Genomic DNA, 16812 nt, shown 5'->3' on the forward strand with positions numbered 1-16812 from the left:
TCTGGGAGGAAAGCTGGGGGAAGGAGGCTCTCGTGCAGTATATCCACTGTACCTTTTGCACTTTGGACCCTAGGTTCACTAAGTGTGAATCTTTCACCCAGGTAGTACCATAAACAATTTCTGTCCCAGGGCCCTACCTGGGGATCAGAGGTAAGAGAGCCCAGGCTCCAAAGTCCTGCTCTCCCTCTGAGCACCTCTGCCATCCCAGAACCTGTGTAACCATCTTCGGTCCCCTTGGTGGCCTCCTGGAACCCCTGTTCTCCAGCATGGGTGCCAGGGGGCGCCAGGGCCTGACTCGCAGCCTTCAGTGGGGCGTTAGTGTGCTTCCATCGCCCTCCTTGTTTGAAAGTGTCACAAGCAGGTCATGTTTTCAGTAAAAAGGCAAAAGCTAAAAGCATATAAACTAAAATATGAGAGCCCCCATCTATGAATATGACTATGTAGAGGTAGTGTACTCAGAGCTGCGTAACCATCGCCACAGTAAGAATGGGGGGGGGGACACATTTCCAACACCCCAACGAGAAACTCCACGCCTATTAGTTTGCAGCCACTCCCATTTCCCCTTAACCCCTCCAGTCCTCAGCAACCATGAATCTACTACTTTCTGTCTCTATATAGATTTTTTTATTTTGGACATTTCATATCATTAGAATCACGCAGTATGTGGCTCTTTGTGACTGCCTCCTTTCATTCAGTGTTTCGAGTTCACCCGCGCTGTAGCCCGTATCAGCACCGCATTCCTTTTTATGGCTGAATAATATTCTGCTGTATGGATCGGCCGCATTTTGCTTGTCCATTCATCGTGGACTGTTTTTTTCCTACTCGTTGGCTATTATGAATAATGCTGCTATGAACATTTGTTTACAGGTGTTTGTGTGGACATACATTTTCATTTCTCTTGGATATATAGCCTGTGAAAATATCCAAAATAGAATTGCTGGGTCATACGGTAATTTTTTAATACTTTGAGGAATTACCAACCTTTTCCACAGTGGCTACGCCATTTTACATTCTCACCAGTAATGTATGAGGATCCTTATGTTCTTTTAAATGGCTGCTTAATAGTCCATGGCATGAATGTTCCATAATCTATTTACCCAGCTCCATGTTGACCTCCCATTAGATTTTTTCCCAACTTTGCACTATTTCAAATAGTGCCAAAATTAATAACCTTCCTTTGATCTTTGCTTACTTCTCTATGTCTAATCCTAGGGGAAATCCCCAGAATAATAAAATAGATGAAACTGGTATCTTTTTCTATTTTTAATTTCTTTTATTATTATTGAGAATAAATGAGTGAAAGAATTCTATGGATCATTCATTATTTTGCATTCCTTTAATCATTCATTCATTCCACTAATTCTGCAGGCCACTGCTGAGCCCCACATGTACCAGAGGCTGCCAGACATGGGGGACTGTCGAGCATTGAGACAGTGTCCAGTGAGCTGTGAAGGAGGTGGTTGAAAATTAACTTTCATGTGCTATGTACACTGATACACGAGGCTCAGGCAGACTTCCAGCCCAGACTGGGAGCTTCAAAGAAGGCCTTCGGATCGATGTGACTCTTAGACTGAATTTTGAAAGACAAACAAGAGTTAGCCAGATAAAGAGGAGAGGTCATTCTCGCAGAGGGAGCAGCATGGGCATGGAAGGTGAGAAGGTGTGAGAACTGCTTGTGGTTCAGTGTGGTGGTCACAGGTGTGAATCAGGGAACAGAGAGAGGAGTGAAGGGGGCAGGACAAGGCCTGGAGCAGGGGTGGGCTATGCCCAGGAGGATGGCTTTAGAACTAAGGTTGCAGAGAACCTTGCCCATCCCCTCTCCCAGGAGCCTGACACCTGTTGGGCATACTCACTTCCCAAAGGCCAGTCAGGGCCTACCTGATGCTCCACACATTAGGACCTGCCTAGCCCCTGGCCAACCTCTTCCCCACTCCCCCAGAAAGATATTTCTCTTCTGTGGCTAAGAGAGCTCGGAGGACAGGGGCACAGAGAAATAAGTGGCTTGAGTAAGGTTGCTCAGTCAGGGGCTACAAGACCAGGGGCATTGGAGGGGCCTTTGCTAGTAGGGAAGAAAGGCCCCTTGGGGGCCTTGGAGAAAAGAGACCAAGGTGAGAGTGTGGAGGGTGTCATGTCTCTGATCATCAGACACTGGGGCCTGTGGAGATTTTTCCATTGGCTGCTCAGGCATCAAGACCAGGACAAGAGCTGAGATTAACAATATTGAAGGACGGTCAGAATGACTTTCTAGCCCTCAGCAGATGCAGGAGCCTGATTGTTGCCTATCGTGATGAGGTGATGGGGCTGGAGAGTCAGCATGGTCATGGGAACTTGGCTCTAGGTCAAGGAAATACAATACAAGCTCATTTTCATCAGCTCCAGGTGGCATCTTCTTCATTCCTTCTTATCCCATGTAGTATGAAACCCAAAGTGGTGTAACATCACCCATTGTTACCACCATCAATTTTTATCACAATCATCACTATCTCCCTTACTCGCCTCCAGCACCATCATCACCCAAATCGCAGATACTCTTCTTCCAAACTAGGCTCCGTCACCACCATCACCATCACCATCACCATCACCATCACCATCACCATCACCATCACCACTAGGCTCTGATGACATAATGATTAACAAGGTCCTTGCCGTCAGGGAGCTTTCACATCTTCACCATCACCACCACCTTCACCACCACCTTCACGACTACAACCGCCACCACCATCAGCATCATCTACATAATCCTCGTCATCACTGCCCTCGTAACCGCATCACTACTGCCACTATCCCAGCCCCAGCCCTCATCCTTACTTCAGTCACCCCATCATTTCTACCATCAGGACTCCCACCTCCATCACCACTACACCATCCCATCGTCACACGCACAACTACAAGGATCCCGTCATTACCGCCCTCATCAATGTAGGAAATGATTACGTGCGGTATTGCTCAGTGAAACTCCAACTAAGTGGGGAGGTTAGCTGAGGTAACTCAATGCAGAGAGGGGTAAAAAAGTTTGCAGTCCTAAAGTGTAAGAAGTCCCTATTGCAAGTAATCCCAAATAGGAAACTGTTTATCTTAGGAATTTATTCTTCCCCAAATCCTCCAACAGTGCTAGTAGTAATTTCAACTAAGGAGTTGTTTTTTTTCCAGTGCACAAGGCTCCTTCCCGTCTAGTCTGGTATAAATGAAGGTCTCCTCTACTGTGGCCTCCGAGCTCAGGTTTGGATTTCCAGGTTGGAGGATGGGGATAGTTAAAAAGTTAATCAAAACCAGTTCCTGACTGGTGATTCAGAGTTGATTTGTCTTCTGATTCGGCTCTTGGCATTTCATATCTTGCCTGTCCAGCTCCATCATCTGCCTCTATACATCACAGTCATTGTCACCATCATTCCTTGATGACATCAGAGAGGAGAGCTGCCGTAAGGGCCAAAGGCACGGAATAAGATGAAGCCACGCCTGGCCGGTGTTGCTCAGTGACTACAACCACCACCACCATGCACCAACCCACACACCAAGAGGTCACTGGTTCGATTCCGGGTCAGGGCATGTGCCCAGGTTGCGGGCTCGATCCCCAGTAGGGGGTGTGCAGGAGGCAGCTGATTGATGTCTCTCTCTCATCGATGTTTCTATTTCTCCCTTTCTCTCTCTCTAAAAAAATCAATAAAAACATTTTATTGATGAAGCCAGGGGTACAGTTAATGTCAAATTACTCTCTGTAGAAAGTGGCTGCAGATTTAGATCTGAGTTTCCTAGGCGACAATGCAAAGAAGGAGATGTGGCCACTATATGACTACCAGCTCTTTTTCAGGTTAAGGCAGGAGAGAAATCCCTGTTGTGAAAACAAAGGCATCACAGCCAATGCCCAGGGTTGGCCTCATTGGCTGTCATCTCAGGCTATGGGAAAACCTCAGAGTCTTCCCCTGTGGAGCCACTGGATGAGCCTGGAGATGAGATGGCTGCAAAACTTACCTCTTAGGAGCTGCAAAGGGTTATGGTGTTTTATATTTTAATATAAATAATATGAATATATAGTATTAAATGAGGGAGGAACCAACAGCGTGGGGATCACATGTGAGGGATAACAAACGGGACGGTTGTTGCCTCACCCTTGAGCTGGTCTCCAAGATGCCTTGGGCATCCACCAGGTGAATAGGAGGGAGGCCAGTGAGGTGCCAACAGGCTGGTGTGTCTGGGGAACTGGAGGGAAGGGGGCCTAGTTGGGAGGGGCCAGAGGCAGGGTAGAGAGGAGCCAGTCTTGGGGATCATATGGGCCAAGTTAAGGAGTTGGACTTCCACCCTCCAGCAGTGAGAGCTGGTTTTAAACAGAGACACTCCCCTGTCACATTTGTTCTAAAATGTTCATTGTGGCAGGTGTGTGGAGAGTGGGTTGAAAGGGGTGAGACTGGAGGCAGGAAGGTTTATGTAACTTGTTTGAACCCTCCTGGTAGACTGCATGCTCAGTGAGGGCAGGGGTTGTGTCTGAGACATCTCTGTATCCACAGAAAGCTTAGGTTGCACTAGAAATTCAACAAATATCTCTTACTATTATTGCCTTCTCTCACCACCTCCAAATCCCTGCCCTCAGTCCCATGCCTATTACACCTCCATGAACACACACCATGTCACTGATTTAACTCTTTTCCCAGAGCTCTTTGAGGGAGCCCAGCCTAGTGCAGACCGGAACATCTCGAGCTCAGTAGCTGGGGCCAAAGACCTGGGCTAGAGTCAGGGGTCCTGGTTCCCTTTTTATTTCTGCTGTTGAGTCACTATGTGACCCCAGCAAACCACACCCCATTTCTTTATCTGTTCAAAGTGGGGACTAGATTAAATTAGTCATTTTCAAACTTTTTAAAAAGCTTGGGCCCTTAGACACCTATTTGCTTAGAAATCTGGAGCCCTGGGAACACAATTTGACAACCTCCCAGCTCTGCTGATGTGGTGTTTGGAGAATCAGATCAAAAACACTTGACATCGCTGGTTTCTGCTGTGCTTTTGTGGCAGGGCTGTGAGAGAATTGAATGGGGAAGACAGACACATCCTAAATCTTAGGCATTGCAGATACCTCTGGCAGGACCTTGGCAAACCCTCTCCTTCCCTACCCACCCCCTCAGGGGTATCTAGGAAGCTCCTGAAAATAGGGGTGGGTGGGAACAGGCAGGAGGGACTGTGTGTATGGGAAGAGCCCCTGAGTGAAGACGTGGGAAGGTGATAGGTCTGAGATCCCCAGATTGGCCAGGCTGCTCAGGGTGGTTCCAGGTGTTTCTCAGGCCAGGGCATAAGGTCCAGGTGGGGACATAAATCTGACAGGGTACAGAGAGCCCTCATGGCTCAGCAGTAAGAACCCTTCACCTGGTTTTGAATCCTGGGCTGCTGGCCAGGCTGTGGCTGCAAATAGGCAAGGCTCACCTAGGGTTTCATAGGACAAAGGGCACCCAAGGAGAGCTGGCATCATGCCCTGGAGACTCCTCCTTCTAGGGATCCTTGGAGCTCTGCTGATCAAGGGATTATGGGCTCATCTCCTACACACCCTCCTACCCATCATAGGGGCCTGAGGATACCCCATTTTGTCCCTGAGCACCAATGTGTAAGTCCCAGAGCCATGGAGTCCATGACCTCTGAATGGCTGGCAGCCCCTCCTTCACAGGCAGTGTAGCCAGGGTGGCCAGGAAAGGTCCAGTCTTGGGTCAGCCCCTGAGGGCTGGATTGTGGCTGCAGGCTCTCCGCCCATCAATCTATCTGCTCCCGCCTCTAGAGTCCAAGGGTCCACTGCGCTGAGTACTACAGAGGGAGCCCACACTGGGGACAGTTATTGGTGGGTGGCATGGGATTCGAGGAGCTGCTAGACCAGGTGGGTGGTTTTGGGCCCTTCCAACTGCGGAATGTGGCCCTGCTGTCCCTGCCCCGAATTCTGCTGCCCATGAACTTCCTCCTGCCCATCTTCCTGGCTGCTGTGCCTGCCCACCGCTGTGCCCTGCCTGGTGCCCCTGCCAACTTCAGCCACCAGGAGACATGGCTGGAGTCCCACCTTCCCCGGGAGCCAGATGGCACACTCAGCTCCTGCCTCCGCTTCACCTACCCCCAGGCCCTCCCCAACTCTACGTTCAGGGGAGAAGGGCAGAGTCCTGGGGAGCTGCAGGGTGAGCCCTCCACTATGCCATGCCCTCAGGGCTGGGAGTACGACCACTCAGAGTTCTCCTCCACCATTGCAACTGAGGTACCTGAGCCAGGAGGCTGGGGGACACGTGAGTGGGATGGGTCTGCCATTGCCTTGGGTGGTTGCTATGTGGGCACTGGACACATTCTTTCTTTCTCAGAGTCTCAGTTTACCCATTTGTAGATGAGATCTATGAATTTAAAGTGCAGAGCTTGTAGTAAGGAGCCCATACATGGGAGCTGCTATTATTAATCAGGAGGTGATTAAGGCAGGGAAAGGCTAAGGTGGCTCCACAGAGTTGGGGCTGAGGATTGAGAAGGGTGTTTCTGCACTAAGAGGTGGAGAAACAATAGAGGCCTCCTCTTTCTTCCTCATTTGGGCCCCAGGTCTAGGACTTACATAATCCATCTGGAGGTGTGTGCAGGTGGGGGCAGAATCTCTCTGGAGAGGTACAGGGCTCCTGTTGTCATGGTCAAGGCCCTCCATGGGAAGAAGCTGAAGCTGCAGGACTGGGGAGGGGCAAAGTCTCCCACTCTCAAGTTGAACAGTTGGGGGTTTATTATCTGACATGGAGGTACCAGGATGGCACAGTTGACCTCAGAAGGCCCCGGGGTCTGGAGAGAGGCCTGTGCCCATGGGAGGCCCCTCCTTGCCTGTCCCTACAGTGGGACCTGGTGTGTGAGCAGAAAGGCCTGAACAGAGCCACTTCTACCTTCTTCTTCGTTGGTGTCCTGGTGGGGGCTGTGGCCTTCGGATACCTGTCTGACAGGTAGGGTGAGGTGGGGGGCCAATAAGGGAGTGGGGTGGAGAACCTTCTCCCACTAGCTGGGGTCTGGGCCTAGTCTACCTCTATCTTGGGACCTCCCCTCCGCAGGGAGCTAACCCTACATGATCCCTGTGCAGGTTTGGGCGGCGCCGTCTGCTGCTGGTGGCCTATGTGAGTGCCCTGGTGATGGGCCTGACATCTGCAGCCTCAGTCAGCTACGTCATGTTTGTCATCACCCGCACCCTCACTGGCGCAGCCCTGGCTGGCTTCACCATCATTGTGCTGCCACTGGGTGAGGCAGGCAAAGAATGCGTAGGGCCTAGAGGGCTGGAGGGATACAGTGGTCAAGAGTGAGACTGATGTCCCTTGCTAACTATCTTCCTGTCTCTGGCTGTGGACCTAGAGTTGGAGTGGCTGGACGTGAGACACCGCATCGTGGCAGGTGTCCTGAGCAGCATGTTCTGGTCAGGGGGCGTGATGCTGCTGGCACTGTTTGGGTACCTGATACGGGACTGGCGATGGCTTCTGCTGGCTGTCACCCTGCCTTGTGTCCCAGGCATCCTCAGCCTCTGGTGAGGCCTATGGGCAGCTGGGGAGTGAGAGATACAAGAAGCCAGAAACAGAATTATTTAGAGGCTGAGAATTGAAGACAGAGAGACTGAGAAAAAGAAAATGAGAGACAATCCATGACATGAGAGTGACAGAACCAAGTACTAACTTAGGTTGGTGCCCTGGAGGGGTGGGGATAAGGACAGGGACAGGATGGAGGTAGGAAGTCCAGGTAGGAGGGAAGGTCAAGTAGGGTGGGCATTTCATTGCCTGCCCCAAATGAACTGGCTTTGGATGACACCTCTGGGTATGTATGTCTGTATGTCTGTCTCGCTTTCATCATATGCCCTCCTGTCACCTGTAGAAGTGGGTGGCTGGTCCTGGGGGCTGAGGTCTTGGGGGAGAGACCAATTCAGTTGAGCAGAGAAGTGACTCCTGGGCTATGGAGAACCTAGGCCTGGGCAAAGAAGTGTGGGAAAAGGTGGCTTTTAAATTGGGCCTTAAAGAATGACTGAAAGTTCACCAGGTAAGGATGGTTGGGAAGATGTTCCAGGCTGAGGGGCCAGCGTGTGGTGTGTCCAGGAGGGAGACATGGCTTAGGGTGCTGACTGACTGAAGGGCCTCCTGCTGTCCCCCAGGTGGGTGCCTGAGTCTGCACGCTGGCTTCTGACTCAGGGCCGTGTGGAGGAGGCCCACAGGTACCTGCTCTGCTGTGCCAGGCTCAATGGGCGGCCTGTGGGTGAGGACAGCCTGAGCCTGGAGGTGAGGGTGAATGTGTGTGAGTGCATGCAAGCACATGTATGTGCGTAGCCTGTGTCAAGCACTCCCGTCCTGGGGCCCACTGTGTGTTCAGGAAAAGCTCCTTTCTCTAACGTAGAGCTCTCCCAGAATGTCCTCTGGTGGGCCATACCCTTGACTCCACTTACTCTCCTCAGCTCCCATGTGCATCCCTTCCCTCCAATGCAGAAGGGAGGAATAGAGACCCAGAGAGAGCAATGTGCCTTGCTAAGGCCACACAGTCAACTCCATGTCACAAACTTTCCTCCCCCACCAGGCCCTGAGCAAAGTGGCAGCTGCAGAGAGGGTGGTCCGAAGACCTTCATATCTAGACCTGCTGCGGACACCACGGCTCCGACATATCTCACTGTGCTGCATGGTGGTGTGGTGAGGAGAGGGCAGGCCTGGTGGGGTAGGGGTAGGTGGAGGGATGCTGCTGAGTGTGACAGGAAACTGGACAAGTGTAACTGTGGAGGGCCAGTGGGGGTGGTGGGTGAAGGGATGGGGGGATAGGGCTGTGGAAGGTCAGAAGATGGCATAGGCATCAGTCACGTGGGTTCAAATTCAGGTTCTGCCACTTTATTGTGAGACCTTGGACAGGTGTTCCTTCTGTAAAATGGGATGCTGTTAGTTCCTACCTCACAGAGTGGCTGTGAAGATTAGGCAAAGGTGCTTTGGCCACAAGGGAGAAGTGGTCTCTAAAAGACCAAGGTTCCCTGAGAGGATAAGGTGGGTTGGGAAGGAGGCCCCTGAGTGGCATTGTGACCCTTCCCAGGTTTGGAGTGAACTTCTCTTATTATGGCCTGAGCCTGGATGTGTCAGGGCTGGGGCTGAACGTGTACCAGACGCAGCTGCTGTTTGGGGCCGTGGAGCTGCCCTCCAAGCTGCTGGTCTACCTGTCGGTGCGCCATGCCGGACGCCGCCTCACACAGGCAGGAACGCTGCTGGGCACTGCCCTCACCTTGGGCTTCAGGCTGCTGGTGTCCACCGGTGAGCCTTGCTCTGGGGCCCTGCCTCCTGGCCAAGAACCCCCACCCTTTCCTGGGCTCTAGGCCAATTAAGTCCTGCCCTCTCTGGAAACTCCACCTCCTATCCTGAACCCCTTTTCCTCCAGAGATGGCGTCCTGGAGCACTGCCCTGGCGGTGATGGGCAAAGGTTTTTCTGAAGCTGCCTTTACTACTGCCTACCTGTTCACCTCAGAGTTGTACCCTACTGTGCTCAGGTGAGGGGAGCCTGAGCCCCAGCCAATCTGAAGAGGGGGTTGTTAGTCTCATCTCTTACCAACACCCCCACTTACACATAACACACTGCACCCCAGTCCCTTTCACCCATTCTTTGCACCACACTCTGTTGGCCTCAATCGGGCAGAAGGTGGGGCATTTTATCTTCTTCACTAAGTGACCCTGAGAGAGGTCAGACAAATTCTCTGGGCCTCCCTTAAAAGAAAACAGTGGCAAAAAACCCTATCTGCCCATCCCATCCCATCTCCCCACAGCCCAGGCCGAGCTGCCCTTGAAAATTGTCTCTGGACATAAGGCCTGGGCCCTTTCATCTAGCTATTGGCAGGTGAAGAAGAGACTTGTAGGCAGCTGGGTATGGTGAGAAAGCCTTGTACCTCTTCTAACAACATGGCAGAGTCTATATGAGCTGCTGACCCTCTTTCTTCCATACTACTCTTTCCCCATTCCATTTCCAGTGATTTTTTTTTTTTCCTTCAGTGACATCTGACTGGCACTCTGTCAGAATGGGGGCCCCATCCTCTGGTGGGTGTTGGCTTGGAGGGCCCTGGCCAGGGGGTGGGTGGGAAGACCACCTGAAAGAAGCCTCAGCTTTCTTAGCTATCTAGGGAGGAAAGGGAAGGAGTACCCCCTGCCAACCTGGGGGGGTGCCCCATGAGGCATGACCCCAAGTAGCTGAGAGCACCAACCCTCTTCCCCATCCTTTCTCTGAACAGACAGACAGGGATGGGGCTGACTGCGCTGGTGGGTCGGCTGGGGGGCTCTTTGGCCCCATTGGCGGCCTTGCTGGATGGAGTATGGCTGTCACTGCCCAAGCTCACTTATGGGGGGATTGCCCTCCTGGCTGCCTGCACTGCCCTCCTGCTGCCAGAGACAAGGCAAGCACAGCTGCCAGAGACCATCCAGGACGTGGAAAGGAAGAGGTGTGTGCACTTGCATGTGGGTATGGGTGCTCAGGTATCTGACACCTCAGGTAGGACTCAGAGGAACACGTCTGTATCTAGTGCATGTATGCTAGTATGCATGGGTGCATGGCCTGAAGTATGTAAACTGCGTGTATAAAAGCATACATGAATCCATATCCATATCCATATGTGTGTACATAAATACCCAAGACTGTCCAAGAAGAGTTGGGTATGTGCACACTCAGGTATGCCTGCACATCAGGGATGTGTACAAGCATGTGTAGGAGTCCCTTGTGGGAGTACACGTTTATATATCAGGAGTTAGGGAAGCCCTAGGCCAGCACTGATGGGGCAGGCTGTGGTGGTAGGCCTCAGGGGCTAAACCCTACCACTGCTCCTGACTCCTTCCTCCCCAGTGCCCCATCCAGCCTTCAGGAGGAAGAGATGCCCATGAAGCAAGCCCACGACTGAGTGGTTTCAAGAGCAGGCCCCCCACAGAAGTCCTGCATCAGGGTCTGGGAGAGCAGAAGGGCAGGCCCTGTGACCGGGACTGGGGGCATTGAGCCCCGTGCTCAGGGCTGGATTTGCCACCAATGACCTTCTCTGTGCTCATCCAACTTCTAGCAGAAGTGTGTCTTCCTAGAATGCAGTGGACTGCTGGAGAACTCTGGTACTGCTCTCTTGGCTGGGGAGATTCTGTAAACAAAGGCTCCCCTTGGGTTGGGGCAGCAGTACGGAGCTGTGGGGTGAGCCCTGAATGGGAAGCCACTGAGTCTGGTGCTGGCTTCTGATCTCAGCTTTGCCACCGATTTGCTGTGTGACCTTGGCAATGTGACTTTCCCTTTTTGGGCCTCAGTCTGTTCGTCTCTCAAATGAATAATGAAGCCTTTTTACATACCTCACCACAGGATCTATCTGTTGTCATGTTCAGTGAGGTGCTGAATAAGGTGCTTCTTCTAGAGATGGTGCTAAAGAAGGGACTGTCCTATGATGACTTCTGTGGGCATGCTGTTCACTGTGTGGTGCTGGGGGCTGCCCAATGCCAGGGTCAGGGGACCAGGAGAACAGAGCTCTTTGTTTCATGGCTGGCCTTGCTAACTCCCTGGCACTTTGCAGGGTAATGCACCCTCCACGCCCACACTCCCCACCCTCTAACCCACTATCTAGGCTTCATGCCCAAAGAAGAGTTGAAGGCATGGGAGCTAACATTTTATTGGAGAAGCAAGAATAAACACAAGTTTTATGAGTACCATGAAGTTATAGAATTTGCTGGGGAAAGGAACTGGGAAGGCCAAGAGGCCACCATTCAAAATGAGGTTGATCAGTTCCTCTGAGCAGATAGGAATGGGAAAGGGAGGAGTTGGCAGAGAAAGTCTAGACTTTCTGGTCTACTATGGAGCTGAGGCCCAGGCTGCCAGAATCCCACCTTCCCCTACCTCCATGGGACTGAAGAATTCTGTAGCTCTCATTGGATGACGGAGGGGATGGTGGGGGGCCTGAGTGAGGGTGACGACTTCTGTAAGCATCTCACTTGGATTTTATCTCCACGGGGTCATAGATGTAGCAGCCCACATCACCAATGTTCACACCTGAGGGAGAGAGCCCAATCACCCAGGGCCTTGGGACCAGGGGGTACTGGGCTGAGGGCTAGAAGGAACTGGGAAGAACCTGGGGTATATCTGACTACAGGGGAAGTTGTCCACACATCCCCACAGACCCACATGCCATACTTTAGGCCCAATGTCTAGGGTGGGGCTGCCCACCTTTGGGGCCAAACAGGTAGCCGTAGCAGGGGATGTGGCAGTAGGGGTCACCGTCATGCTGGGACACAGAGAAAGAGAGCACTCTCAGCTTGACTCTTTTCCTATCTCCAGCCTCTCTCCTCCCAGCATAACCACCCATCCCTTCCCTGCTCACCTCAGCATGACTCCCAGGAGTCAGGGTCTTCCGGCAGCGCTGGCACCTCAGACAGGGTCGGTGCCAATTTCTGCCCAAAGACATCACCTTCTCAGCTGGTGGTGGAAAGAAGTAGTAGCCCTAGGGGCAGGGCAGGGAGACCCACCTGCCTTGCACCACCTCCCTGTCCTTTGATGCCCACCTTGCACTCCCCTCCTTACGCTTTCTCTTGTCACTTACCAAAATAGACAGGTTCCTCACAGCCGGGGCACAGTGAGGTCTCCCCAGTGAATGTCTTCGTGTGGGAAGGGCCTTTAAGGGGAAGAGGCCCTGGCTAGGGCTGAGGTGGGGGCCAGGCCTAAGTAGGGCCCTCCAGCACCAGCCTGCATATGGTATTGCCCTCTTCCAAAAGCCATGTTCATCCCAGAGCCCCCCACCCAGGTGGCCATAAGTATGCCTTCCTCAGACAGAGCTGCGTCCCCTCTGACCCTACCTCCTGTCCCATCCCTATCTGCAGGAGGGACCACCTGCTTCCTTCTCATCCTCCCAGGGGTTCAGGTGCCCACCAGCCCAACCCTGTCCTGTCAGCAACTCAATCCTTAGGAAACCTGAGCTGATATAGGAGCTGCCCAGGGCAGGGGTGTCAGGTGTTTGGGGAGCACGGTGTCACTGCCCACTGCAGGGGACAGGAGAAAGAAACAGGGAGAGGGGAGAAGGGGAAGAATGTGAGGGATTGGCTCCATCTCAGTGACTCCTCATTTCATAAGTCATTCCTTCCTTGGCCTTGGCCTGGGAGAGGCCTGAGTTATAGGCTAGCTTTGCCTCTGACTAGCTGTGACTACACAAGGTCACTTGCCCTCTCTGACTTCAGTTTCCTCACCTGTAAAATGGGGCTGGTAATGCCATCTACCCACTTAACCTCTGAACTCAGCAGCTGACATGAGGAAACATCAAAAAAGGGAATCTTGAATAATGGAAGATTTTGCGAGGCAGAGGATTTGTGAGAGACTGCCACCTGGTCCCACCCCTGGTTCCAGACTGGGAAAGGTCGGGAGGAGGGGTAGCTGGGGCTCAGGCTCACTTACTTTTCTTGCGCTGGGGGAGGCCAGTCCTGGGCCTTGGGGGACTGAAGCTGCTGGGGTTGAGGGGAGTGGTGTTGGCACGGGTGGGAATGGGGGAGTTGTAGAGGTAGGAGCCCACACCACCAATGTTCACCCCTGCAGAGAGAAGAGGGGAAGTCTGCCTTGAGTATCCAGCTCTCTGCCATAGGGAGAGTTTCTGCTGCCCTGACTCCTTCAAGGCTGGTACTTACCCCTGGGTCCGAAGAGAGTCCCATAGCATGGCTTGTGGCAATACGGCCTCCCATTGTGCTAGGCACAAGCAGAGGAAAAGGGGTTGCTCAGGGACAAGGGGGCATTTCCTGTGCCCCACAGACCTTCCCCCCAAACAGGCTGTCAGGTGTGTCTGCCAGCTGGGAGAGATCAGGGGTGGGCTGGCATGCCAGAATTGCTACTGCGGTCAGAGAAAAAGGGCAAAAGCAGGCCAGGAAGCAGTGTCGCTGCCTTCTCCTCCCCCTCAAATGGCATGGGGCTCACCAGCACAACTCGGTCCCCAAATCGTGGCTGGTATGGGACCCACACTTTAACTGGACTTGGGAGTTGGCACTGAGATTGCCTCTGGCGAGCCTCCAGGGCGGCAATGGGGCTGGTGTCTGGGGGACAGTGACAGACGTGGGGCTGTGTGCCCCAGCCAGGTCTCACCTCTGCATGCCCTCCTGGGGACAGGACACTGTGGCAGTGCTCACATTTCAGGCAGAAGGGGTGCCAGTTCTTGCCCAGGGAGCTCACCTTTTCCGCTGTAGGAAACAAGGTGGAACAAGGCTGCCAGGCGCCCTCCTTTCCCTCCTCAACCCCGTCCCGCTTCCTGGAGACGGTGGGGAGTATCTCCAGCAGGCTAGCTCCATCCCACCAGAGCGCCAAGCCCCACAGGTAGAAAGGGGGTCTGGGATTACACCCGTGCCAGCTCCTCATGTCCTCAGGGAACCCAGCTGCTCACACTTGCCCAGTCTTCTCCCGCTCCTCAGCCCATGCCTCACCGAAGAAAACAGGTTGCTGGCAACGTGGGCAGGTCCAACTCATGGCTCCTCTCTGGGAAGCTGGTGCCGCACACAGTAGGAACCCCGCAGAGACTGTGTTCCCGCCCCCTCAGCTGGCTCCACCCATGGCTCAGCTTGGAGCCTCATTGGGCTGAATACACTGTTTACTGAAGTCCATTAGACACCAGAAATTTAGCACTACTCCACCTGGGGGACGTAGGCAACTTCGCAATTAGTTCCAAACACTAAAGCCTCTGTTGGGAGAGGTGAGATGATCCTGAATCCAGACTGGGAGAGGAGGGAGCAGTGAAGACACCTGGAAGGGTGGCACTAGTTTCTGGGTTGGTACCGAGAGAGAAAATGCCCAGAGTGTAGACACCATGAAAACACTATTATTTCAAACCCAAAGCAAGGGGTTAGGCATTATTTGAAATGGTTTAATTACACTTTGACAGTCTTGCAGGTGCTTAGGAGCAACGGACGCTGGAGCGCATCTCTGCTATTTACTTTTTGGCTTCAGGCAAATTACTTAACCTTCCTCTGCTTCAGTTCTGTATAATGCTATGATGATGTCTCTACCTCATATGATTGTTGTGATAATTAGATAAGTTAACACATGCAAAGTGCCCCAAAAGTCCTGGCATATAATGAACTCAAGACTCTTAGTGTGGAAGCTTCAAAGCGTGGTCTGCAAACAATGGTTTGCCTGTAAAATTATAATGCTTATTAAATTTAAATGTATAATTTAGACACCAATTACATATTCCTAATTTAGTTTGTTTTAAAATGTTTTAACATTTATTAAAAGTAGCTCAGCAATGCTTCAAAGGACACTTCAAAAATTGAAATTCACAGAATGGGAGAAAAATATTTGCAAACATGTATCTGATATGGGTCTAGTAACCTGAATAGATAAAGGACTGTTACAACTCAATAATAAAAACACAACCCAATTAAAAAATGAGCAAAGAATGTGAATAGACATTTTTTTCCAAAGAAGATATACAAATGGCCAAAAAACAGATGAAAAGATGCTCAACATCATTAGTCATTAGGGAAGTGAAAATCAGAACCACAATGAGATACCATTTTACACCTATTAGAATGGCTATAATAAAAAAGTGAATAATAACAAGTGTTAGTGAGGATGTGGCAAAACTGGATTCCTCGTACATTGTTGATGGGAATGTTATTTTACATTTTGTACAACCTTTTGAAAAGAGTAACAATTCTTCAAAAGGTTAAATGCACAGCTACTACATGACCCAGCAATTGCACTCCTAGGTATATACTCAAAAGAAAGCATTTGTCCACATAAGAACTTATACATGAATGTTCACAGTACTTCTATTCACAATAGCTAAAAGGTGGAAACAGCCCAACTAATAAACAAAATGTAGTATAACCATAATAGAATATTATTCAGCTATAAAAAGGAATGAAGCATTGATGGCATGCTATAACATGAACCATAAAAACATTGTTTAGCCAAAGAAGCCATATACATACCACATATTTTATGATTCCATTGATATGAAATGTCTAGAATAGGAAAATCCATAGAGACAGAGATTAGTGGTTGCTCAGGGTTTGGAGGAGGGGCAACTGGGAGTATTTAATGGGTATGAAGTCTCTTTGTGGGGAGATGAAAATGACCTGGAATTAGATAGTGGTGATAGTTGCACAACCTCATGAATATACTAAAAATCAATGAACTGTACACCTCAAAAGGGTGAACTTTATGGTATGTGAATGTCTCAATGTCTTAGTATGATATAATATCTCAATAATGGTGATGATGATAACAATAATAATGCCTGCAGTGAGCTACTTAAAAAAAAAAATTTGTAGGGAGAGGAGAGGGAGCGGATTACTTTGTGCCCCAGCAGAGCAGAAAACCCCTGGAGGAAATATCATGGTGAAATGAAGATTTTTCTGGAGTAAGTTCCTGGGTTTTTGTTTGTTTATTTGAAATATGTTTTTATTGATTTTAGAGAGAGAAGAAGGGAGAGAGAGAGAGAGAGAGATAAACATCAATGTGATTGCCTCATAAGCACCCCAACCTAGGAATCAAACCCGCAACCTGGGTATGTGCTTTGATCGGGGATCAAACCGGGGACTTTTGGGTGCACAGGACAATGCTCAACCAACTGAGCCACACTGGCCAAGGCTAAGTTCCTCTGTTTTGTGAAGTTAGTTCAGAAGGGCTGAAGGGTGTGTGTGTGATAAACTCATCATTGGGCTACAGTGCTGTGCCTTGATGGATGAAAGGAGTCTTATTTGTGTCTGAAATCCAACACCCTCTCTGAACTTCAGTCTTCTCAACTGGGCCACAGGGATGGGACTGGTGTCTACGAACTGCCACTTAACATTCCTGTTTCCCTCACTTGTTTTCATCAGTCCATTTTGCTCATAACTACACTTGTTTTAC

At 51.0% G+C, this 16812-nt stretch overlaps 2 protein-coding genes across 4 annotated transcripts; one reads left to right on the top strand and one right to left on the bottom strand.

Annotated features, from left to right (window-relative positions):
* The first annotated feature begins 5767 nt into the window (after positions 1-5767).
* SLC22A7 (solute carrier family 22 member 7) lies at positions 5768-10861 on the top strand. Of its 3 annotated transcripts, none has more exons than XM_087817123.1 (10): positions 5768-6214; positions 6820-6923; positions 7058-7212; positions 7324-7492; positions 8108-8231; positions 8524-8633; positions 9022-9236; positions 9361-9469; positions 10202-10408; positions 10819-10861. In XM_087817123.1, exons 1-10 carry the CDS (start codon positions 5822-5824, stop codon positions 10859-10861), a joined length of 1629 nt encoding a protein of 542 aa, XP_087673249.1. In that variant the 5' UTR covers positions 5768-5821. The 3 variants fall into 3 exon arrangements, with proteins under 3 accessions (XP_087673249.1, XP_087673247.1, XP_087673248.1); XM_087817121.1 differs by having other exon boundaries at positions 5822-6214; positions 6796-6923; positions 10807-10861; XM_087817122.1 differs by having other exon boundaries at positions 5822-6214; positions 10807-10861.
* Positions 10862-11437: 576 nt separating this feature from the next.
* On the bottom strand, positions 11438-16396 carry CRIP3 (cysteine rich protein 3). The gene is made up of 8 exons (XM_016212662.2): positions 14382-16396; positions 14047-14141; positions 13599-13656; positions 13372-13503; positions 12527-12598; positions 12308-12402; positions 12154-12211; positions 11438-11979 (listed from the first exon to the last, which is right to left on the bottom strand). The coding sequence occupies exons 1-8, from the start codon at positions 14422-14424 to the stop codon at positions 11918-11920; spliced, it is 615 nt and encodes a 204-aa protein (XP_016068148.2). The 5' UTR covers positions 14425-16396; the 3' UTR covers positions 11438-11917.
* Positions 16397-16812: the final 416 nt, after the last annotated feature.

This window comes from Miniopterus natalensis, chromosome 5 (genome assembly GCF_054644295.1).
Source record: "Miniopterus natalensis isolate mMinNat1 chromosome 5, mMinNat1.hap1, whole genome shotgun sequence".
In the NCBI taxonomy this organism is placed as follows: Eukaryota; Metazoa; Chordata; class Mammalia; order Chiroptera; family Miniopteridae; genus Miniopterus; species Miniopterus natalensis.